Consider the following 25,009-nt stretch of genomic DNA (forward strand, 5'->3'; position numbering starts at 1 on the left):
TCTTGCTGATGTTTTGCACAGTGGACATGGCAACATTAAGATATCTGGAGAAGGACTTGTCACACCTTTTTTCACACTTTTATTTTCTCGGTGTTCAGTGTGACACACAACACACTGCAAACTGGCTGCAAGTGTGATTTCCTTATGGCCCATACCTGTTATTTTCCACAGGTGTGTCTAATCACAAATTACAGGAGCACTTTGGAGGAATCTTCTTCTCTTGTCCATTTTTGTTAGAATTCTTTGTGTTTTTTGTGTTGTTCCAGTGCCAATGAAAACACCACAACATTTGCAATTGGAATAATTTTTTGAGTGGAGAGTCGCATTTCTGACAGGAATGCAGGCAGGCCGATACTGAGCCTTGGCCAAGACTGAGCATGATGGTCGGCTAAGTCCAGTTCCTGAATTCCAAAGGTGAGGACGGCCTGCGCCACCTTGTGACTGGCTTTAACCGAATCTGGACCAAGCTCCCACGTTAAAAAATAAGGTTTTATCCGTATTTACATTCTGATTTCAAGGATTTTTATTGTGAAAACATTGTGTGAGCAGTCCTTTTGATTTAACTCAGTTTTGTGCATATTTACTTACTTTTTTGATTGGCAGGGAGGTGAACCCAACAGAGCCTTAAACTTTTCTTTGTCCTGCTCAAATATTCAGACTGCTGTTAAGGTGAGTAAATAACAGTCAATGTGCCAGGATTCACCTAATCCAAGAGGATGCATTCGAGATAATCAATCAGGTGAATAAATGTCTATGAACAAGTCCAAAACTGTTTTAGTAAGAATCCATGTACACACATTTTCTCCTTAGTGGTGTGGCATAAAACAGCTTATTTAAATGGCAAAAAAGACCCAGAGTTTTATGAATGAGACTGTAGTTTTATTTGTAAAATAGTCTTTATGGACAGTCACAGAAACGTACACAAAAAGAATAGCAAAATAATGATAGAAGTGAAGGAAAATGCATATTTTTTTTCTGTTATGAGACTTAAAAATTCACCAAAAATACCACAAAAAAAGGAAAAGATTTTGTCTGTCAGTTCTGGAAAGTAGCTGAAAGATGGAAATGTAGTAGAAACAATTTCTTAAAATTTCAAAACAGGATTTCTAGACAAACTAGAGCCATAATCTTAAACGGTGACACATTTGGAGTACTGCTTAAATTGTTTTTCATTCTGTTTGGCTTTAAATTTCTTAAAATATGTGTCTGAAAGTCTAAAGAACATATTCCACGTTGATAAACTTGCAGCTAGTAAAATAATTTGAGACCTACGACTTTCTAATTCTACACAATCTGGCTTCAGGTCAGATCAGGTCACATCTGCAGCTCTGCTATACTGGCAGTTATAAATCAGACCATAAATGCTATTAAAATTAAGACTATTCTGCAGCTTTATTATTAGCAATGAATGTAATTCTGTCAATCATTTAGCCTAATTGAAAAGATTGATTCGCGTTGGTCTTTTAACTAACTGTGTGTGATGGCTGCAAAACTAGACACACTCAGACATGGTGGTGGAAGGTCTACCTGACCCTATAACGGTTTGCTGTGGTGTTCCCCAAGGCTCCATGCTCAGCTCCACTTATTTAATATTGACATGACCAATACATTCCAAGATGCTGCAAAGTCTTATATTATATCTGTAGGTTAATGAAAGAAACTTCACACAATCAGTTCCTACCCCATTTCTCCTTCATACCTTCACTTTAAATACTGGTTCATGTTGTCAAATGTAAAAAAAAGAAAAGTGTGTTATGTGGGGAAATGGGTGCAGCCTACAAATTTAAGTGCTCCTTTATTTCCAAGATTAAAGTCAAAGTTTTCTTGAACAAAAAATAATTTATTGGATCAATTTAATGTTTTCTAGGACTTTTCTTTTTTTGGGCTTTTCTCTTGTTAGTAAAGTTCAGCCCATGTGAACATTTTTATCAAACATGCTCTTATGCTGTTTGCAGATTCTGCTATTCTCATCTGTTTTTGTTCTGCTTGTAGGGAAAAAATGTCCATGTGTTTGTTTTGTATATGAAAACAGACAAGAATGGGGAAAAAAATTAAAAACACTTAATTCATTATATGATCTTCTGCATGTAGACATGGTCAAAGCTCCAGAGAATTTACATCTATACAAAATGGATGAACTGCTATTTTAATGTTTTCTGAAGCCATAATGCACTTTCTGAATTCTCAATCTACATGATAAAAAAGATCAGAACATGTCTATTTACAAACTATTGACAGATATGTATTTTTTTCTGCTGACAGATCTATATTTACTACATTATAACTAAGAAAAAACATTAGATAAATAGTAATTAAAAGAAAAAATCCCAACAAAACTGGAAAAAAATGACACACCCGGTATGGTTTTATTGGCTTTTTTTAAACATCACTACAGGAGAAAAAGACATATAAAAAAATTGTAACAAAATGCTATTTTGAAAAAACAAATCACATTTTGGTGCTCTTTTCTTTGTCACTTTTTTCTGCAGTTTCAGCATTAGGTTTTCTGTAAAAGCAAAACATTTATTTATTTTTTTCTTTCTTAATTTAGGAAAATGTCAAGTGAGTGTTGTGAAATGATGTAGAATCTCACCTAACTTCAGCAAGGTCCTGCAGTTCAGCATTGCAAGTTTCAGGTAACATTGCGCAAAGACCCCCGGCAACAATAGGGATGGTGCCGTATATCAGCATGGGGATTGTAAAATGGTAGACATCCAGCAGCCGGATGAGTGGAGCGAGGATTCCCGCCACGCGAGCACACACAGAATTTAGACCAACGCCATTCTGCCTAAGAATAAAAACAATTACAACCTCAGAAATGATCATAAAAAGCAATTAAAAATCAAATTATAGGTAATAAATAAATGTCTTGGGTTACCTTAAAATGGTGGGGTACAACTCTGCAGTATAAACATAGACAGTGGCGAAACTGGCCGTGGCGGCAAATTTCCCCAAGACAGCAATGACTGTTGCCACGACAGGAAGATCTGATGGACAAAAATAAGGGAATTTTGTTTTGGATTTAACAAAGTAATTTAGATTAGTAGAAATACCTTTTGGTACAAGGAGAATCCCAAGACAAGCTAAACCTCCAAAGAGCAGCACACCCCCTTGACAGATTTTTCTCCCAAAGCGCTGGAGAAGGGGCAAAATGCCTATGCGTGCAGGAAATTCCACCAGACCGAAAATAAATTGTGTGAGGTAAATATCCAAGCCAAAGTTTCCTACGTTGAGGCTCAGTCCATAGTACATGAGGCTAGTTGCAAACCTGTTGAATTTTGGGGGACATGTTTAAAAAAAAAACAAAGAAGTGATGCAGGAAATGTGGTTCGTGGAACAAGCCTACCAGACGGTGCTCATTATGACGGCTCGTTTCCTCAGGTATGATATTCTGAAGATGTCCAGCATGGCTCCTTTTTTGGCAGTCACTTCATCCTCCAGCTGAATAAGTCAAGTGTTTTTAGACATCAAAAGAGTTTCATTGTCTTTGAGTTTGGCAGAAACCAGAGTTTGTAGGATGCAGCTCACTTTGTCTAACAGATCTTCAGGTACTTTCCTTTTGTTCACTTTGGCAGCTCTCCTCACTGCTTTTATGGCCTCCTCCTTCTTTCCTTGAGTGATGAGCCAGCGAGCTGACTCTGGAAGAACCCTGGTTGACAGAGAACCCTAATCAAAAACTCTGAGGCACATTTCATATTATTTAGAAAGTTGCTGGGATCTTAGAAACACATGTTTTATGTGATTGGAGTGGCTGCTGACCAATAGAAGACTCCTAGGACTAGGACCAGAGGGCTGAAGAGCACAATCTGCATGATTCTCCAGTTGTGAATCAAATAGGCAAGGCCCGATAACATAATCAGTCCAACAGGAGTAAAAGAATGGCAGATGATGGTGCAGAGGGCAAACTTTGATGAATCACTCCATTCTCCACCTAGTAAAACAACAAAACATTGTTTAAAGACCTACTCCAATAAAAATTTTATTTTTGTTGTCTTTTTCTCATGATGGAGGACAAATGTTAAGAAAATTAAGCTTAAAACTGCATTTTCGAGTATTTCATTCAAATAGTTGTGAATCAGGAGCAGACGAAAACATGCTATTGGAAAAAGCTTGTAGCTGTTACATAAAAATCTACAATCAGCTATAGGCTTCCTGCTCTACTCCATTTGATGCATCCACTTGCAGACAAATAGATTCATGTACGTGTTTGTTTTCCTTGTCTGAGCTGACATCAGGATCAATAAAATATTGCTTTCCGTTTTTGTTACACTAGTAGTGTTGGAATGGGGGTGTATGCTTGCGTGAGGGGGTGAAAACAAAGGGATGATGGGAAATGAAGGCAGGGTTATTCCAAGCTAAGAGTCCCACCCACAACTCAAAGGTGGATTTCTAATGATCTGCTGCCATTCTGCAGAAACTATGTCCTAGAAAGCGACAGGTTTTTTGATTTTGCCCAATTATGGCACATTTATGACAAAAAGACCACTGGGAACGCTTTAAAAATTGATAAAAAAGATAATCAGAGTGGGACTTTAAAGTCTTTACATGGTTGCAGTAACATTCAGCACCTGCAGTCTCACACCCAAGGACTAACCAGGCCCCATTCTGGTTAGAGATCAGACAAGATCAGGCGTCCAGGTCAAATATTTTACTTTATTTATCAATATTAATAATTGACTGAATGCAGCAGTGGTATTATTGCATTTTGGGGTATGATTTTTTTACAGCAGTTGTCGTATATGTTTCTGATGATGTTAGGTGTGCCTTGGATTCAGGTCAGATTTCAGTATTACTTCTATTAGATCTAAGTGCAGCTTTTGATACTGTCGATCACCTGATCCTTGTAAACAGGCAAAAAAAACCTTGGCCTTTCAGGGACTGTTCTCATATGGTTCTGTTCCTATCTCAAGGAGAGAAACTGTATGGTTGGACGCACTTTTCTAAGGTCCACCAAATTAAATGTGGTGTGCCATAAGGTTGTTTTTTAACATTTACATGCTTCCTCTGGGGAATGTCATCCGAAGCCACAACATTAACTTTCATAGCTATGCTGATGATACCCAGCTGTACATAGCCATTTCTCCTGATGATGCAAGGCCAATAGAAGCACTTTTTAACTGTGTTTAAGTTGTGAAATCATGGATGGCAAATAATTTTCTGCAGCTCAACCAGGAAAAACTGAGATTTTAGATATCGGTCCTGAAGCAAAGAGAGAAAAATAGATTCTGAAGCTAAAAAAAAACTTTCATTAAGCCATTCATAAGCATTCAAAAACCTGGGCATTATTTTCAAATCTAAGCTAACGTTTATCCGTCAAATAAAACATGTGGTTAAAACTTTTTTGATCATCTTAGAAATCTGGCTAGCGTCCGCCCACAACTCTCTCTTGCTATTATGGAGACGCTAATGCATGCCTTTATCATCAGTAAAATTGATTATTATAATGCTTTGCTTGTTGGTCTTCCAAAGACTAACAAAGTATCTTCTATTTTAAAATCCCTGGATTGGCTCCACATATACTTCAGGATTGATTTTAAGATGCTTTTAACAGTTTTTAAATGTCTTAACAGTCTTGCGCCTTTTTAATTATCCGATCTTTTGGTTAAGTATGAAGTTTTGCAGACCCTGAGATCCTCTGACACTGGTCTTCTCCCCATTCTGACTGTAAAAACCAAAACCTACGGAGAAGCATCTTTTCAGCATTAGCGTCCTCCTTTATGGAATAGTCTGCCAGAGGACCTGAGAGCCGCAGAGAGCATAGCTGCATTTATGAAAAGGCTCAAGACCCATCTTTTTAACCTGGCTTTTAGCTCATTGTTACTACTTTTATTATATTTGTTTATTTTCATTTGTATTTATTTAGCTACTTTATCTTGTTTTATGAATTTACAGTACTTATAATTTATTTTAATAATCCTCATTTTATTGTTTTGATTGTTTATTTGTTTATTGCTTTTATCAGTATGTTTACTTTTTCATTCTCATTTATATTTTAATTTTAATTTCCGGTGCTTCCTCAGTTAGGTCCTCTCCCTCTGGGTCAGCTGCAGCTCCAGATGGAGACCTGCATAGCCGCTTCCCTCTGTGATGTGGCATTTGGCTGTCTATGCAGCTATTCACAGAGTGGTGTGAAAGGTCTGGGGAGGGGCTTCTATTTTAAAATTCCTGCTTGTTTTAATATTATTTATTTTGTTTAGTTTTAATGCAAAGCACCTTGTGTTATGTTTTCAAGGAAAAGTGCTATATAAATAAAGTTGAATTTGATGTTTCTGTTTTAGTGCCTGCTTAGCAGAGTGGATCCGACCTTTAGACAGCAAGTCCATGAAAAAAAAGACAGCACATCATTCTCTGGGGAATCAACCGACCAGAAATATGATTTCAGCACAAAACATCTTGTTTCAGGTAGGTGAAGTGAAAAAATTTAACTCCAAGTGTGAGTGTTTGTAAAATACTCAAAAGTATGCTGGTGTGAAGCTGTATAAGACTTGGGCCTAAAACAGGGTGTGATGGTTAAAGCATTGCTGATAGATCTATTACTAACTGTAGAGTTGTGACTCTTGTGCTCACCTATGACAAAAGCATTGACCACAATCCCAGAAATGGCAACGCCACAAAAAAACTTGAGAACGATGTATACATAAATATTGGGTGCAAAACCACAGCCTACACCAAACACCAGCAGCAAAAGGAGGGAAAGCAGCACCACAAAGCGCCGGCCAAACCTACACAGTGACAAAAAGAATATATATTTTTACTTAAACATATTTCTAAAAGGCACCTTATTTTACTGTGTCAAAAAGATGCTTTTGTACCTGTCAGCCATCTGCCCCAGGATAAATGCCCCAACTAGAAGACCAGCCATGTAGATGGACTGTGAAGCTTCAATAAAGCTGCTCCTTTCACACACTAGATTAAACTGACAGCAGTAGAAAAAAAAACAAAAGAATTCTTCACATGTTATCATCTATAAGCCTGGCATTAAAAAAGCTTTTTGGGAGCTCTTTGTCCATTTAGCTTGTCTGCTAGTATGCGAGGAAAAATGTATTTCTATGGAAAATGAAAGAACAATTACAACAACTATTTTTGCATCTCTTAGCTTAATGACTACTTTATAATTTATTCACAAAAGTTGAACGAAAGTGCAGTCTTGATAGTTTTGGTGGGTTAACACTTTATAAAGGCAAAAGTAAGTTCTCTGGGGATCTGTTAAAACCATGCTGGTCACTATTACAGAAATAATCTCTAATAATTTCAAAAGTGACAATAAAAAACTGGCTGCGTTTTAAAGGTTTCAATAAGTGAGCTTTACTAATATCATTATCCTTGTTAACGGATACGCAAACAAGTTACTCTTACCTCTGTCACAATACTGGAGCTGCCTTCTGGTGCCTCAAAATCTGTTCCATGAGTGCAGCTTGTAGTGCTGTTAAGTCCATACTTCTCAATGATTTCTAGAGACAGGTTCACAGGTGTGAACATGGTACACCTTTCAAATTTCCCCTCATTGTTGACAGGGACTGTAAGATTTTTTTGTCTCTCATCTGTCAGGTTGGGTCCACGCTCCAAGATCCAGTCGGTGTTACAGCGGTGAGGAAAGTTCATGCCAGTGAACACCTGGCAGATGATATCAAACGCTACAAATATGCTGGGGATGCATAGTGCAGCCACCAGACGCTTCTGAAACAAACCAAACGCTCCGATCTCCTTTAGGATCTGCTCAAATTTGCTCATGTTGAGCAGCGGATTTTCTTCATGGAGCTACGTTGAAGATTTGATTTCAACTGAAGTTTGATCACTGACACTGCATTTAACTCTCATCCTACTAAGTTAATGTTTAAACAAGCAATCACTGCGCTTTTATGACTTGTCAAAGTGTAAACAGACTACCAAGGTACAATCATGCACTAAAGGTTAGTGCTCCTTCTTAATTAAAAAAACAAACTGCTAAATTAGATTAGCAGAACCTTTTTACAACACAAATATTTATTTGAGAGAATTGAAGCCAGAAAGAAAACATGAATGAGAGCCTGACAGTCTGGATAGACTTTAGTCAGAGAAGAACCAAACATTTTACCAACTCAATAATTTCTTAATAACTTTAACTTTACATCTTTACGTCCTCGGTAGAGTTTTTTTTTTTTGTCTCTATCAGCCATTATACTTTTTTTTTGCAGTTTTCTAAGCAGCAGCTATTACGCTAAAGCTTAATAGTGTTATTAAGCTTTTTGTTTTGAGAAAAAACAAAAAAAGGTGTCTGTTTTTTTCTCAAACAGTGCCACTAGGCCAGTGTTTTTCAACCTTTTTTGAGCCACGGCACACTTTAACCTTGACAAAAATCCCGCGGCACACCAGCATCCAAAAAAAAAACAGAGATTCATGGTCTGTATTGATCGACAGCCCCCCCCCCCGCAATCTCACGTGCATTTTTGTGATAATTGTGGCCGGAAAAGCAGGAAGTTGCGGCTGTTTTTTCTAAGAGATGAAATGAAAGTTAAATTAGAAAATTTAGAAACTGTTTGTTTGTTGTGGTTTCAAGGCGTTTCGCAAGGACAACTCATTGTGCGCTGGGACACTGCGCTGGGACACCTTTAAGCCAATGCATCATGGGAGATGTAGTGTGAAAACTGCCGAAAACTTGCAGAAAGACTCGCGTCTCTGAGCTTCATTGTATTGTCCACTTGTTTCACGGTCTGACACCGGACTCTGTGGAAAGCTACACCGCTAAAGAAGAGCTTTAGCTGGCATTTTTGTTAGAACTGAGCGACTTTATCAGCAGAATTAAGAACAAGGAAGTGAAGACTTTAAGCACTTCTGATTGGTCAGACTGATGACATGTGATTAAGCCTTCAAGAATGATTGGTGGAGACAGTTAAAGGGACGGGACTTTTCCGCAAACTGTCATAGCTGCAGGGAAATCGCGGTAGCGTCATTCTTATCAAAATTTCTTTAATAGAATTAAATAAACACAAAGAAAAAGTAATTTTAAGATCTTTCATATTCCTAACTACTCAGTGTTTTATCAGGGCCTGTTTAGATGAACAAAGAGCTGATATCCTGGAGAAGGGAAATGTTTTTAGATCAGTGAATGATTAATGAGGGCAATTTCCCACGGCACACTTGACCATCTCCCACGGCACACTAGTGTGCCGCGGCACACTGGTTGAAAAACACTGCACTAGGCTGCCGGTTACCATAGCTCCATATTGGCCTATTTGCTTTTGTTCTCTTATTATTAACCGGTTTTTGACTAACGACTTAGACTTAAAGACTTTTTTTTATCTTGTAATGAGTACAGTGGCATGGCTGCTACTGCGTTGGACAGATTTCCACGTTTTCTGGGTCTACGGGTGCATCGTTGACATGATCAGATGTTGTCGCTTGGCAACAGCAAAATGCTGCAAAGATGCGGCTCTGTTCTGGGATGTCCCCTAGAGTCTGTGGCTGTGGTGGGTGAGAGGAGGATGTTACAGAAACTGGAATCTATCATGGACAATCCTCCTCATTATCATCCTCTGCATGAGACCAACGGTGCACTGAGGAGCCTGTCAGTCAGAGACTTTAACACCTCGCTGCAGGAAGCAGTGCTTTCACAAATCTTTCTGTCAGCTCTTCAACTCCTCATAGACACTGGAGAATAACCAAGGTTGTTATTAATTTTTAAGTGTGTTTTTACTGTTATTGTTTGTTATCTATCTGCAGTTTTTATTAGAGCTATCGTGACAAGGTGATTTCCCTTTTGTGGGTTTAACAAAGTTTTATTTTATTCTTTTCTATTTGTAACCTAAAGACAAACAATTCATATGTTAAACAAAAGTATTGTAAAAAACATGTAAATGAGCTATGGAGATCGATGTAGTCGTCCAAGTTTGCAACCAAAAGTAAGGCCTTAGTCACATTCACTATTATGTGGGGGTTAACTCATGCTGCAGGTTTTTGGGTTGTCCTGGCCCGTCGAGGATCTTAACCCCTAGTGCACTATCACCGGATGGTTGTCACCCTTTTCATGAATTTCAGTATGTCGGGTGTCAAGAAGTCTGTGGCTTCACCAGGAAGTCTCACATGGCCCAGGAATGGGTGGATCAAAGACCAGGTTTCCAGTATCCTTTGATAATTTTTTAGGATTTTTTTGAAATTCCTAAGTTTTTCTTTTTCATTTTGTTACACATGTCCCAGTTGGAAAGAAAACCACTCTATTTTATCATGTGTTTTCATGTTTTGATCGGGGATTGGGCTGCACGGTGGCGCAGTGGTTAGCGCTCTTGCCTCACAGCAAGAAGGCCCCCAGTTCAAGTCCCGGCTGGGGGACATGAAAAACTACATCAATGGGGGACCTTTCTGTGTGGAGTTTGCATGTTCTCCCCGTGCATGCGTGGGTTTTCTCCGGGATCTCCGGCTTCCTCCCGCTGTCCAAAAACATGCTACATAGGTTGATTGGCAACTCTAAATTGTCCATAGGTGTGAGTGTGAGAGTGAATGGATGTGTGATTGAGGATATTCTACCCTGTGACAGACTCGCAACCAGTCCAGGGTATCCCTTGCCTACGCCCAAGTGGCCGGGATAGGCTCCGGCAACCCCGTGACCCCGAAAGGGAATAAACGGTCAAGAAGATGAATGAAAAATGAATACTTTTTGTTGGGTGTATTATTTCGGGTAAAAACCACCCAGCGAAAGTGACGTGTGTAGCTGTTCTAGGATTGAAGAGGAGCAGCCGCATCCTAAGAGGAGAGCAGGTGTGTTTTATGGTTCCCTTTCTGGCTCGTGCGCTCACCATAAGGGAAAATGGAACGTGCCTTAGTCATCTGCGTGGTAATTTTATCTGGAAGTATTTGTAAGGACAATGGAAGTTACATGCACTCATGACGTACAGGGGATGCTGTTGTACACTGTTCTTACCCCACAGTGTAGTCGTTCATAAGGTGCAAGTAGTAGCTGCTTATCATAACCCTTTAATGCACAGGAGATCCGTTAGTGCCCTTGGGACACCTGTGAGATGACCACGCAAACTGTGCTCTGATTGTCTAATATCCTCATTTCTAACAGTCATCCTGCGCACAAGGAGTGCACACTTAGCACTTGAACAGCATTAACCGACTCTCTGTGCAAGGGTTTGCGGGGGTTGAAACAATGAATAATTTGTACCTACGTCTCACCTTTACTGTTAGGCATTCACTACGACCTGTCGTCCACAGCATGCCTGTAGAAAAAATGAACACTTTCTCTCTACAGGCTCCACGACTCTTTTTTGTACAGGTTTGCTCATTTTTCACTCGCAGACAGCCTGTATCTATTCATAAAGGCAGTTGTGACTGAAGCATAAGATGTCTCCACAAAAGATCATTACAGTTGTGTAAAAAAAAAAAAAGAAGTGAAGTGGAACTTGTTTACTTAACTCATTCCTTTAACTTTGTTAGTTTAAAACTGTGAAACATGTAGAATTCTTCTTCTGACCGACTTTAATACAATTTGGACAAAAAAAACGAAAAACGTTATTTGGTCAAACTTGCTTTTTATTTTATTTTCTTATAGTCCTCAGTCAAATTTCACAGTGTTGCCTCATCCCTCCACAGATTTCCTGGATTTGGGACAAATAAAGCTTTGCATGCATTTTTATTTTTCATTGAATTTAAGATATAACATCAAAAAAAAAAAACATTTCCTAAAATTCCCAATAAAAAACATTTATATTCAGATTCATATTTTTTTCATACTGGTTAAAATAAACCTAAAAAAAATATTTTGGGTGTTGGAGTCATATGAAATTGAAACCAACAGAAGTACACCTTATTTGTTTAAACGCACAAAATGTGAAGATTAAATGTGTAAGCTTTACAGTTCTTAAAAGTTCCTGGGACTTAGCTGTAATGAAATAGTTGAGCATTAATTATGAAAAGACAAAAGCAGAAATTGGACAGGACGATGCGAGTGTCTTCCTGATCCCAATCGCCTCATCTGCTGAGGACAACAATGAAACTCAGCATGCAGTCACAAATGTGAAGGTAAAGGTTACAATATTATTGCCTTTACTCACGTTTCTATGCCTCAGATTCATCCGGGACTCCGATGGCTCCGTTCCTCAAAGTCCAGCGGGTTTTGTGCTGAGTGTGTCCAAAGCCTTCATCGTAATTCCCCTTTTCTTTGAACAGTTGTTGGTAGTGAAAAATGCAGTAGAATTCTCCATTTAAGGGAGCGAAACTGTACATGCTACAAACGAGGATGTCAGAAACACTTTATTTGGAAAGAACCACAACTTTCAGGTCGATTTGATGCTTCACATTTCTCAGATAGAATAGCTTCTGTTGAAATCAATACATTGATTGGAGATAGTGCAAATGTATGTTAGATCATTCTTTTTGATCCATTTATTATATTATGAGTAAAAATCAAAGGTGTCTGTAAGAAAATACCAGGAGGACATGCTAATAATACACCGTTCTGTTCCTTAAAGTTGCAAATCAGAGGATCCATCTTAAATATGTGAGCTGTCTATTAACAATGTGAACCTGCAAGCTCAGCAGGGAACATTTTAGCTTAATGAAAGGTATCGTTAAAGGGTAACTTTGTTCTTAAAAGAAACGTTTGCGTGATTCCGTAATATATTCCTATTTATATAGGAGGATTCCCATTCTTTAAGTAAATGAAAGTGAAAAGTAAGTTTGTAGTTGAAGGAAGCAGAATTTCTTATCTGTAAAAACATGAAATGTGTCTGAAAACTCTTTTTGGTAACTTTGCCATTAATATTGAAAATTGCTACTTTCTTGATTTAAAATCAATTTCGAAAATATCTGTTTACACTTAACAGCTGGTTGGTTGCTTTTGAAGAGACTTTTACAGCTTAACAAAAACACATCTAACCTTAATAATTTCAAATCACCAAAACTGAGTTTAACCACGGATGATATGTCAAAGCTAAGTTTTTATTCTTTATTTAATTTAAAGTCCTTTCCTCTTGTATATTACTTTCTGTGTTGAAGTGTAAGTAATAAAATCCTATAAAATCTTTTATTTTATTTTAATAAAGTTGCTGACCTTCTCTTAAAAGAAGATTATAAACACAGATTTATTTCATAAATCATTTGAGGTGTTTCATAGAATAGCACACTCTATTCAAACCATGAAATGGTTTGGGGGATATGAGTAGAACAACATAATATGTGAGCTGTTTAAAAAAAAATCAAGTCATCACTATATTCATATAGTTTAAAAAAAATTGTAAATTGTAAATGTATTTCAGATTTGGTGATTATTGTGTCCAGCAATTTTTTTTGAAAAAGTTGTAATTCATTTTTATAGATTGCAATATTGTTTTGCAAAAAACAGATAATAAAGGCCTTAATTAACAAATGATTAACCCTAAATCATACACATTTGCAAAATCAGAATTTCACTGATTTGTGTAAAGATTTCCTGAATCTAGTTTTATCCCACCTTAGTTTTTTCTTGCACTTTTTACAGCAGAAGCAGGTTTTGTGGAAAATATATTTGTCCGCAGTGATTTTTTCCATCTGATAAACGGGTTTCTGACAGGCAGAGCACATCTCATGAGAGGCCAATTGGAACTGATAAGGAAAAGAACAAGACAATGAATAAGATGAGATGAAATGGGGGGGGGGAGATCTTTTTTTTTACTCCAAAAACACACAAATCAAAGACATTGGAAACAATAAAATCATTTTTAAAATAAATAGATTTAAGTCATATTTAAAGAATACAATTAAGTAAGATTCTGCCAATAAATCTGGGAGATGTTACATAACATGAATAATAATACATGAATAAAACACCAGTTTATTAAACACTTGAGTACTGTATAAATATGCAAAACACTGCAGATAGAAGTTGTTACTTGGGTTTAAAGGTAGTGATCTGGCTGACTGGCAGCTGAAATTCAGGATAGGTGGAAACTTCTTGCTTGGATGGACTGAAAACTGCCTTACTTGTGGCTTTTATGGTTTCTGGCTCAGTAGCCATGACAATTTTGGAGGAGTAACAGCGGTTTCCTGAGCCATCCATTTTTTCCTGATTTTCTTTTGGTCTTCCAGTGATGCCATTCCCGTCACTATCAGTTTGCACTTCCAGCACACTGACCTCTCGATCAGAGATTAGCATTTCAGGTTTTTGCCCACTTTGAATGCTGTTCATTCTTTTGCCCTGTGTGGGGCTGTTGCACATTAGCGTCTTTGTTGTTTGAAATTTCTCCTCTTTTGCATTCTGCTGACAGGTGGGGCACATTCTGGTTTTCTGTGGCTCCGACTTTGTAGCTTCTGACTGAATAGCGATGTGTGAAGGTGTAGATGGAAGACTTGGTTGTTGGGATGCAGAGGCGGTTTCTGTGGCAGCTGGGATTTCTCTGGTGATGCAACTTTCTTGTGCTCCCTGTGGCTCCATGCTGCCTGGGTGAATGGTAATTTGAGTGATATTACCAGCAGGAGATGCTTTTTGCCCAAAAGATTCCTTTAAAAGATACGACAAACTTGCAATGTCTGAGTCAGATTTTAGGGTGGACACTGAGTAAAGTGCCTTCCTGATGGCGTCTTCTATGTCCAAAAGTCTTGCAATCGTCTGCTCTTTTAGATGAATGATTTCTGCACTAGCTCGCTCAAGATCGCCATAAACATGTGCCATTGGGGAAGTGCTGTCAGTTTTCTCCTGCGGTATGGGCGACTTTTTGCCTTTGTTCTCGGTGTCTCTGTTTTTTTCTGTTCTTTTGTCAGACCTCACAGCCCAGTCAGGGACATTCTCGAATGCTCTCCTCAGGATCTTGACATCGACCTCGCTTGTGTCCTTTTCTATTTCTTCAACCCGGCTGAGGATGCTCTGCAGCTGCTCTTGCTTTTGCAAGTTGTCACAAATTTCCATGGCAGCTGTTATGTTCTCTCTGACGATCTTATCCATGTGGATGGAGAGCCTTTCATGGCAGTCCTCCTCCATTTGGATTTCTTCTGTCTTTTCTCTAGTTTCAATGTTGTCTTCTTGCTTCATCTCCTTCTCCTGCTTGTCTTTCCTTATTTCTGTCAGTCTACAAGTGTCAGAGGGTGGGTCCACATAACTTTGCACTGGCTTTGAGTTGTCATCTGCATTGCTAACTTTGTGTTTTCTTGTTTTATCCTCATTCTGTAATATTTTGAGTCTTATGGGTTTTGGTGGAGCAGTCCTCATGGAAAGGTCCTTTTTCTCACCTAAATCTTGAATTGACTCCTTTAAATCTGCCTGGTTTTTATCAGTTTTATTCCTGTTATCTCTTCCTGTTGCATTCTTGGAACCATGCCTTTCCACTGCTGCACTCACCTCTGGTTGTCCAGTTGTACTAGAATTATCTGTTTGGTTGCTTTCTAAAGTGATAGCTGAACTTTGAACATGATCTCCTTTGGTTTGTAGTAACATCTCCACAGATTTATTATTATCCTCATGGCTTTGATGTTCCGTTGATCTTTCATTTGGTTTACATTGTTTATTTTGATCTAAAACTAACATCTCTGGTGGTTGAGGAGATTGAAACATTGGTTCTTTGCTTCTTACATTTTTAGTTTGGGTTTCTTCAGGCTTCTTTAAGGCAATTGACTGATCCTGCTTGACCTTAAAGTGTTCAGGTTTGGGCGGGATGGTTGGTTTTGGACCAGTGGATCTTTCAGATTTTCTTGAGGCAGCATTTGTTTGTCCTTTAATTTTGTATTCAGTGCCATGTGGGGAGTTGTCTACTAACCCTTCTTGACTTAGTGGTGGTTGAGCTAATTTAGAATCAGTCACATTACTTACTTTTTCATTTTCTGGCTTTTGATTGGACAGTTTTTGCGGTTTTCCTTGACTAGGTTTGTAAGAGCTTCTGTAAATCATGGCTGCCCTAAAATCTCCTCTCGTGACATTAATGTTGGACCTTTCCAAGGATTCCAACGCTGCTTGCATTTTTCCCTGAAGACCACCTTCCTGTTCCTCGTCCAGTGCAGGTGACACCCGTGAACTGCTTGCTAAGGCCATGCCAGCTTGAAAATCTTGTTTTAGGATCACATCGTTGTCGTGATCCTTTTCATTTCTAGCCTCACAGATTTGCACATTTTCCAACTTTTTGTCTTCGTGTCCTGTCTCTGTCATTTCATCTTGTCCTGTGATAATGTTTGATGCTGGTAAGCATTCAGGGGAGCCTGCTTCAGTACACGACTCCACTTTTTGCCCTACATCTCGAGGTAAATTAGCTTCTCTGCCTAAAGGCTCCACATCTGCTTTATTGGAGATAAATGGGATTTTTTGTGTTTCTTGCAGAGATTGATATAACAATTTGGCTTCATGTGTGGCCTGTTGGAGGTCATACATGGCAGCCTGGAGAGTGGAAACCTGGTAAGTGGTCTCTACCTCTTTAGCTGGATGGACATTGTCATCAACCTGCTCTATAAACTGTGGCACAACTGAGTGACATGGTTCCTCTTGTGCAAGGTTTCCATCGTCTTCAGTGTTGGATTCTGTACAAGATTGAATTTTTGCAAATGATAAATTAGAAACATAGGAAGATTGAAAATTAGTGTCCTGAATATTGGTTTTGTCTTTAGAAAAAATGCTTTTTAGTCTCTTAATATCCACTGGGACCCATTCTGTGTTACTTTCAACAGCCTGTTCTCCTCCTGGTCCAGTCTGATCTCTATCATCTCCTGCTAGCTTCTGGTTTTCAGAACATTCTTCTTGCTGACCAGCAGACTCAGCCTGAAGAGTTTTCAAATACTCAAAGTCACCCTTTTCGATGCAATCCTTGAACAGTTTTACATTCCCCTTTACTCCATACCTGTCTAACTCAGCATCTCTAAATGTTTCTTGGGGGGCATCAATGGTTTCCATGCTCTCTTTGTCTGACCCTACCGCTTGTGGAGGGCTGTAACTCTTCACATCTTGCTCGTCAAAGTATTTGTAGAGGGAGTAAAGAATAACTTCTGTAAAGTTGCTTACATTTTCCTGAATGATTAATCCTTTCCTCAGAGAGTTGTCTTGATTGAGGATGTCCTCAACAAGCTGAACCACGTTGGCAGTTTTGAACTCTGTGTCTTTGTTAGCACAGAACTGATGCTGATGGTGAGGAACATCCACCGCCATGGTCTGCATGCATCCCTCGCTATCCTCCTTTAGGTAAGTAATCTGAGGCTTCAGGTTAGTTCGTGGTAGCAGTTGAAGGATGAGGTTTTGGGCACCACCTTCCGTCACGTCATTGTAGTTGATCTGAGGTCCACTATCTAATAATAGGAATTTAGCTCTTTTGGCCTTCATTGTTTCGTTCACCTCAATAATGGCGCCAGATGAGTGTATGGCTTTTATATGGTAAAGGAAACTCAGAGTTTCTTTAATGTTCTCCACCAGAGTCTCAGCATCCTCCTTGTTTTGGTGTCTGATCTTGTCAAACGGCATTGATTCAAACAGATTGGTTCTGTTCTTGACATTGACGATCAGCCTGTCGTCTGCTGCTACGCTCTCGTGATTCAGACTTTCTGGTTCTCGCTCAAAGGATTTCTCCTTTTCAATGTTTCCTGAGATGAATGGGTTGTTTGAAAAAAGAACAGCACTTGTTTTTATCATCTTCCCGTGGTTTCCAGGATCAGAAATACTCTCTTGCTCACTGAGTGTTGCACCACTACACACCACTTCACTACTAGAGAGGCCTGTTCTTTGAGAGACTGCATCATTACTCGACACCTGAAGCTGTACTTCTATGTTTTTGCTGCTACTTTTGTCACTGCTGTGTTCCCTCTCTTTGCGTTCAGACTGCTTGTTTTGCTTCTCAAGTATACTTCCCTCGTCTCTAAACATAGAAACTTTCCCCTGAGGCCGATCTTGGTTTGACCTAGATATACTTTTGGACTGATTCTCAAATATCCTTCTAGAGGCTTGAACATCTTTCCTTTTCAGCTCTTCCTCACTGTCTGTTTTTCGGCTTAGATTTGCATTAGATGATTTATCGTCTTCCAGGGCCTCTTCTACTCTCTCAATTTGTAGCTCCTTTGGTTCCTTTAAAACGGCCATTGCTTTGTTAAAATCACATCTTTCCACCCCTCCCTGAGCCATCTGGATCTTGGGGGTGGAAGGAAATGCTTTGTCACTGAGTGCACGGTTCTCAAATATCAGGCGTCTTGAAAGGACCTCTCCCTCATATCCAGTTTCACCAGCTGCCACCTTCTCTGAGCTCAAAACCTCAGCAAACTCCTCATCCACAATATTATCAAGCATCTTCAGCTCTGGGTGAGTGTGCTTCAGGAGCCTTCTCAGCTCACATTTCTGCCGTTGTTTGTACAACATTTCCCTGGAAAGTTGGGAGTGCTGTAAATGCTCAGAGGATGCTTCAGTAAGGTCCTCCGCCTCTGCTTGGTGGTAGTCATCTTGGCTTTTTTGGGAGTCTTCTTCCATCTTAGAAGAACAAAGCATTGCTTTTAATGTTTTCTTCTCTTCTGACCGTTCAATAAAAACCATGCTCCAGAGTGGACACACTTACAAGAGCCAAAACATGCCTGAAGACTTCCACAATCCAGGTGTGAATGGGTTAGCTGAACTCCTGAAGCTGAAGCTGAAGCTGAGCAGCAACTACAACCTCTTTTAGTTATGTAGGCCTTTTATGGAGATTTTATTCCACAAATGCAAATTAATACCTGTTTTACAAAAGCACTTTTGTTGCACTTATTTTGGTTTTTGTTAGGCGTGATGTAACAATGCAGACCAAAATAGCATGGAAGAGTTCCAACAATAACATCTTCATGCAAAAATCCAGGAGCATTCTGCCTTACCTTGGTTAGTTTGGCTCTTTTTTCAGAGGAAAATGTCTGCTGCTGTTCCTGCATGAAAAACAGGGGGTTTTAGCTTCACAGCATTGCACAGCAGCATGCCGTTTTGAAATGCTGTTGTAAATGTTGAATGCCTGTGGAAAATCTAGAGATTCATTCAAATTTTTAACCCACTTTTGCAAATTTCTTACAGTTACATCTGACAAAAATACAATTAAGTCCTACTAGAATAGCTCAATCCTGTGATGCACTTCTGTGAGCCTATCTGGATATCTTTTTTGATCACCACGTCCAATTAAATCCACATTAAACTCATTACCAGAAAGACGCTCCATTAGATCTCATACATTTCCCGTCTTTATCATTTTTGTAATATTTACATGATGCATGATCCTAAATGAGATGGCATTTTTCCTTGTCATTGTTAAGTTTGATTTATGGTGAGTCATTTTTGGCTCATTGAAGACGAATTATGGATCATTGCATTAGGTTTACTAAAAAGTGTTGTGTGGTCTGCACTTTAAGGTGGCTAAATTAAATTCATATTGAATATTTATATATATATATTTTACATTTTACTGAGTGGAATATATATATATATATATTTATATATATATATACATTTCTTAGAATTGTAATCACACTTTTTAGCTGTAAAAACCAAAACCTAACTTAAATTATTAATCGTTGTAAAATGAAAAAAGTAAAAAATATAAAAATGAGTAGGTTTCGTGGTTACCAGTTTGGAAAGTTTGCGTGCCGAGTCCTGAGTTGCCACTTTAGACATATAAAGTGCAGAAATGGCTCTGACTGAGACTGACACGATGTCCTTGGTATGGATAACGGTGTTATCTCTCTGCTCTGCAAATAGTTTCCTCTTTTCCTCTGCAAAGACAACAAATCGATAAACTACACACTTTAAATCTGATAGTTCTATGTGTGTTAATTGGAGTTTAGTAAAATAAAACTGTATATTTCAATCCTTTCAATCTCAGGCCACAAATTCACTGTTTCTGCATGTGCACTGCATCACTTTCAACATTTTAAAACACCTTTAATGATATATATTCCTTATGTTAGTCTCTTTACAAGCTGAGGAATTGTTTTAATAAACACTGAAATCTAGTGAAAAAGCCATCAGTCTTTAAAGAGCGTTTTTGTTAAAGTCTTAGATCCTCGTCACTAAACCTTTTGTGCAAAGGTATCAATTTGCATTTCTAGTAATAGCACGTCCTGAGGTGCTTTTAACAGTTGTCATGTGGTTGAGTTATAAATGTGTGCTTGTGAAGCAGCAGGAAAGATACCCGAGTCCACTGACACATACTGACAATTAAAGAGCACACAAGTCCCTACAGCTACAGTTGACTAAGCAAAGAACAGCCAAGGTAAATAGACGAGGATCTTAAAATTATTTGCATAATTAAAGCCATGAAACTGTTGTAAATGAGAAAAAAATGCAGCAATTTGAAGAAGGCACATCTGAATCTAATTCTGACACCATCAGAGAAAAATGTTTTAAAACTTTCAAGAAATATTTCTCCGTTTTTACACGTCTGTAGAAACTATCAGTCATTGTAAATTAAACATTTACACTACATTTTGTACAAAACACTGTAGGTTTCAGAGAGTATGCAGGCTTTCATGAATAAATGCAGTTTCTTACACACAGTCTCATTCAAAATGCAAATCTCTACTCACCGATGATGAATTATTCCCGATCTCTTACCCCCTGCATTTCTAGTATCCTCACGTTCTTGTGAAATAAGTCCAATTTTCAGTTTGTTTGGTTCCCTCTGAGCGTCTTGGCTACTCCGTCTTTCTGCCTCATCGGTGCCCCAGAGACAGTTGACCCTTTAACCCCCCCCCCGCCTGCTCCTCTTTTGCAGGGATTGTAGCATGGCTGCTATTTCTGTCCCACTCTGAAGTGGCTTTCAGTGCCCACACCAGGCTGAGTCAATCACAGCTCTGTGCACAGTCACCAAGCTCTTATGTCCTGTCTTCCGCTTTCATTCATGAGGAACAGAACCTGCGCGGATCCATCTTCTTTTCATGGTTTTAAGGAATACAGTGCTGAATAGTTAAAGACACTGATGTTTGAGGATATTTACACGCATTACTTCCTCCTTTTGGGCCTTCTGTGCAGCATTTGTTTGCTTTGCTAACCGGATTGTGACCTAAATTTGGGAATGGGAGAAATCCCTCTGTGCCTTTTTCACTTTGTATTTTATCACTTTATCACTGAAGTGTTGATTATTCAACAAAATTTAAAACATTTATCTTTTAAATCAATATAAATGTGCACTTTCAACATCAGAAAAAAAAAAAAAAAAACTACCCCATGCTCCTTTAGTTCATTTCCCAGCTTTTCTGTGCTGGAGATGGAGCTTCACTATAAAGCAGCCTTTGGTGAATGCCACTGATCTGCTGTTGTGTCAAACTCACCAGCTTGAGAAACTGCCATTTTTTCAAAATCAATCCCCCCTATGGTCCTCCTCTTCTCTGCCTGGGTCTGACTCCCCACCTGAGCAGAAAGATGACAAACAGCTGCCGACTGTCTTTCCATGTGATGCTGTATTTCGGGGCTCAGTGTTTCAGTAGAAATGGAATTCATGATACAATCTTTTGGGAGCTTTGTCAAACTTTTGATTTTAGACAGACAGCCACATTTGTACAAGAAAAAGACTCTTAGCTAGATCACAAAGAAAACTATAAATTGATCATTTTTAGATGAAAAATAAAAATTACAAAGGACTAAATAAATTAGATAAACTGAGTTAATTAAAGAGCAAAAGTAATGTGCTTTCTTTGACTTTGATCAAAAAGGCTGAGCTCATTTTTTTGAATGTTAGGCCTTAAGCATAAGGTGGCTCTGACCTAAATAACTGAGCTGTGGAGGTCAGACAGAAACATCCCAGACTGGGGCTGATCCCAAAAAAGCGGCAAAATGTTTTGACTTTGTCTAAAATCTAGTCAAAACTTATACCACAAGTGTGGTTCAAGTAACCTTAAACATGTGTATCTCATGGATTTGAATGAATGTAAGTGAAAATATGCCACTAATAGGTTTGTGAAAACTTTGAAACATTCTTAAAACTACAAATATCTGTCTAAAAACATGCTAAACCTCAGATTTCTCCTCAAAAGGTGTATAGACAAAATGTACTTCAGAGCTAATGAAATATATATTTTTTTACCTTCTCGGTCTCATGATGTTCTTTTGCATCATATTTGAGGTGGTTTTCAGTGAGTAGTTTCTTCCCCTCTGTAGGGCTCACCATGTCCTCGGCCTCTCCATTCATCACTGGCGTCTCCGCCATGCCATTTGGCGTGGCGCTTGCAGGAGGGAAACTGCTCCTTGCTCTGGTTTTTGCAGCTCCCTTGGGTTCAAACACAGCCTTCAGGGCCTCAATGGAGCCGCTGCTGTTTTGAAGGCTTCCCACGGATTTACTGCGGGTCAAACTGGGCTGGGCTCCACTTGGTTTTCTCTCCTCGTTTCTCCTCAGCAGAAACTCCAAGCTGGTTTCTCTGCTTAGTTGTGGAGATGGTATCCCCTAAAAACAAATAAAAACAAAATGGGAAGACGGTGCATGCATGAATGAAGGGGATTTGGTCCCATCTATAAACACCTTGAAGGTGTGGTCGCCTCTCTTACTTTCGGCTTTGTCGCTCCTGGGGTGCTGTGTCTTGAAGTTGCTTTGATTCCTGAACTTGCCCTCACTGAGGTTTGATACCTGTGTGAAACATTTGCTCACACTGAATAAATGTTGGATTTTTGTTTTTGTGTCGCAGGTTGACCTACCTGGCCACCAGCTCAGACACAGACGCCAGCTTGTCCCGCAGTCCTGTGTCAGTCCTGGTGGGTTTATCACTGGAGGAGGGGATGCTCCTCATAGATTGGGTTCGTCTCAGGTCATTCTTCCAATCCATGCTGAGATTACAGCATAAAACAAGAGTGTGAGTAATCAGGAGACGTCCCCTTAGTGCCCTACCCGCCAATTTTAACCGCACCCCCCTTAGTACACACACCCCTCCCCCCTCAATATATACATCCCAACATAAACACACACACATGCACACACACACTCTCTCAAACACACATACACGCACACACATTTTGCAAGGAAGGTGGGACCTAGGACCATCTGTCCCCTGCCTCTTCCCTGGTGGGGGGTACGGGCCCCTTTGCAACGGCGGCTGTGTCCCCGGGGTGCTGGCTTCCTGGGCCCGGCGGTGCTCTCTCCGCGCGGTGGGGGGGTTCACATTACATCTGAGCCGGGGGTGTTCGTGTCCCTGGGGGGTGGGTTCTGGTCCTTGCTCCTGAGTGCTGGGCCCCGCCAAATTTCCAACTGTGGCCGAGCCTGGTCGGGCCATATTTACAACACCCCTTGTGGGCCCTCTTTTTTCCCCGGGGTTCCCCCCTCCTGGGCGGGGGCGGCGGGCCCCTGCCTCGCTCCTCCCTGGACCAACCGTTGGCCGGGCGGATGGCTGCCTGGAGTGCGGAGTGGGTCTCCCTTGGGGGGTCCTGGCCCGTACCTGGGGTTGGGGCGGGGGGATGCCCGGAACTCCTGGGTGGTGGTGGGGTGCTCGTCTGGGGCTGTGGGCGTCCTTCTCCGGTGGGGCCCTGCGTTGGGTTCTCCCGGCGCGGCGGGGGGGCTGCTCTCCTGGTTGGGCTGGGGCGGCGCCCTCTTTCCCTCCGTGCCTCCCTGCTCTCTGGCTCTGGGGGCCTTGCGGCGGCCCTGCTGGCCCTGGCCTGGGTGGCGGGCTTGGTCGCCCGGGCGGCGGTTGTTCCCTGCCGGTTCCCGTGTGGTGTTGGGGGGAATCCGGCTGCCGCTGCTGGTGCGGTGGGGGTCTTGGGGTGGGGATGGCTGGGCACTCTCCCTCCTTCTTTTCACGTTCCACCATCCATTTTAGAAGAACATAAACACTCACCTGAGCACAGGTGTCAGCTCAACAGACTGAATGACTGAAATATTTCACACTAGTTGGTTTTAAGGCATAAGTATGCGTGTGAACACTATCTGTTTTGTGTACATGTCGACAGGTGGACATTTTTGCAACTAACAGGTGTGTTTATAACATTTGAGTGTGTGTGTGGACAGGCTCCGCCCTTTTTTTTTTGTTTTTTTTTTACATTTGAACCTTACCATAATGATTAACAACCAGTAAACTTGTTGCTTTATGCTGCTTCATGGTCTTATCCCCCTTCCCCTCCTATTATCACCCCCTACCCCCCCTCTCTCTAACGTCCCTCTTTCTTCTTCCCCTCTTTCCTTTTCCGTCCGGTCCAACACCAAAGATTTTCAGACATGTTTGAAATTAATAAAGTTTGGCCTCAATTACAAAAGGGGTTTATTCAGACATACCTTTGGTTTGTCTGAAGATTAATAACCCCTCTTGTTAAAGTAAAATATGTCCAACCCAAGAGGCCCTCAGCTCTCATCTGTCTGCCTAGCTGTTGGACAGGACAAGTTAAAAAAAAACAAAACAAAACAAGAGTTTATAGGAAATAACAATCACCAAACATGATAACAGACAAAAGAAACATTTGGCCAGCGTTCAGTTTCGTATGATTCCTGCGTCTTTTTCTTTCATTTTACAACCTTTAGCAAAATGTAATCTTAATTTTCGCCAATCTACATTATAAACACCACTAACTAAACATGATATCATGCTGTTAGGCTGCATAGCGCGAGATTCTGTTAGAATTAAAGCAGATTTTGCATAGAGAAGTTACCTGGTCAGTGTCTGGTTGCTGTGATAAGCAAAGGTACTTCCGCAGCATCACAAGGTCTGCGCACTGGGTGAGCAAAGTCCCTCTTCTTCCTCATTACAGCCCATTGTTTCAAAGGCTTTTATAGGTGCCAAACAACAGGAGAGCCCATAAATCCTACATTCTGGTTCGTAAGACATCTTGCATTATTAATGGATCTAAAAGGGGACAAATCAAAAGATTTCTATGCAGCAGAGTCCAGACTTTTGATTGTAATATGTCTGCAATGATTATTGTGTTTTGTGGTTGTTCAGTTTGAAAGAGAATCATTTGATTTGAGGTCAAACCTCAAAGGTAATTACTCAATCTTTGTGCAGGAGATAACCATCCATTAAGACAAAATGAGATTAAATTCATTGATCCTGAGTGCAGGCTGGTCACTGTAGCACTTTGGTTCAATATAGACACTGGAGCAAAGAGTAAAGCACAGTCAAAGTGTGTAATGAGTTCAATAGCATGCCACTTCAGTGCTTGGAGAGGGTTTTTGCACGC

General features: G+C 40.0%; 2 protein-coding genes across 10 annotated transcripts; both read right to left on the reverse strand.

The window, feature by feature from the left end:
• Positions 1-857: 857 nt before the first annotated feature.
• slc22a13b (solute carrier family 22 member 13b) lies at positions 858-7,843 on the reverse strand. Its single transcript, XM_078938254.1, has 10 exons — positions 7,357-7,843; positions 6,813-6,916; positions 6,568-6,722; positions 3,760-3,931; positions 3,529-3,649; positions 3,347-3,441; positions 3,054-3,268; positions 2,879-2,987; positions 2,594-2,788; positions 858-2,506 (listed from the first exon to the last, which is right to left on the reverse strand). Exons 1-10 carry the CDS (start codon positions 7,729-7,731, stop codon positions 2,449-2,451), a joined length of 1,599 nt encoding a protein of 532 aa, XP_078794380.1. The 5' UTR covers positions 7,732-7,843; the 3' UTR covers positions 858-2,448.
• A 3,644-nt stretch (positions 7,844-11,487) lies between these two features.
• On the reverse strand, positions 11,488-24,622 carry LOC110014564 (xin actin-binding repeat-containing protein 1). Of its 9 annotated transcripts, none has more exons than XM_078938253.1 (11): positions 24,482-24,563; positions 24,111-24,199; positions 22,547-22,675; positions 22,400-22,478; positions 21,942-22,298; positions 21,190-21,268; positions 19,487-19,632; positions 18,751-18,798; positions 13,427-13,557; positions 12,030-12,202; positions 11,488-11,953 (listed from the first exon to the last, which is right to left on the reverse strand). In XM_078938253.1, exons 1-10 carry the CDS (start codon positions 24,527-24,529, stop codon positions 12,034-12,036), a joined length of 1,275 nt encoding a protein of 424 aa, XP_078794379.1. In that variant the 5' UTR covers positions 24,530-24,563; the 3' UTR covers positions 11,488-11,953; positions 12,030-12,033. The 9 variants fall into 9 exon arrangements, with proteins under 9 accessions (XP_078794379.1, XP_078794378.1, XP_023805962.1 ...); XM_078938252.1 differs by having other exon boundaries at positions 11,488-11,950; positions 24,482-24,562; XM_023950194.2 differs by lacking the exon at positions 24,111-24,199 and having other exon boundaries at positions 11,488-11,950; positions 24,482-24,622.
• Positions 24,623-25,009: the final 387 nt, after the last annotated feature.

The sequence above is a fragment of the Oryzias latipes genome, chromosome 20, assembly GCF_053564925.1.
Source record: "Oryzias latipes strain Hd-rR chromosome 20, Olatipes_Hd-rR_3.1".
Lineage (NCBI taxonomy): Eukaryota > Metazoa > Chordata > Actinopteri > Beloniformes > Adrianichthyidae > Oryzias > Oryzias latipes.

Bases quoted from the DNA above. Each gene is read 5' to 3' on its own strand.
- slc22a13b (XM_078938254.1), bottom strand. From the start codon at position 7,731: ATGAGCAAATTTGAGCAGATCCTAAAGGAGATCGGAGCGTTTGGTTTG. The intron at 6,917-7,356 runs GTAAGAGTAACT...TACTGCTGTCAG, and splicing joins GCTCCAGTATTGTGACAGAG to TTTAATCTAGTGTGTGAAAG. The intron at 3,269-3,346 runs GTAGGCTTGTTC...AAAATTCAACAG, and splicing joins GTCATAATGAGCACCGTCTG to GTTTGCAACTAGCCTCATGT.
- LOC110014564 (XM_078938251.1), bottom strand. From the start codon at position 24,529: ATGCTGCGGAAGTACCTTTGCTTATCACAGCAACCAGACACTGACCAG. The intron at 22,299-22,399 runs GTAAGAGAGGCG...ATTTGTTTTTAG, and splicing joins CAGGAGCGACAAAGCCGAAA to GGGATACCATCTCCACAACT. The intron at 19,633-21,189 runs GTGAGTTTGACA...TTGTCTTTGCAG, and splicing joins AATGGCAGTTTCTCAAGCTG to AGGAAAAGAGGAAACTATTT.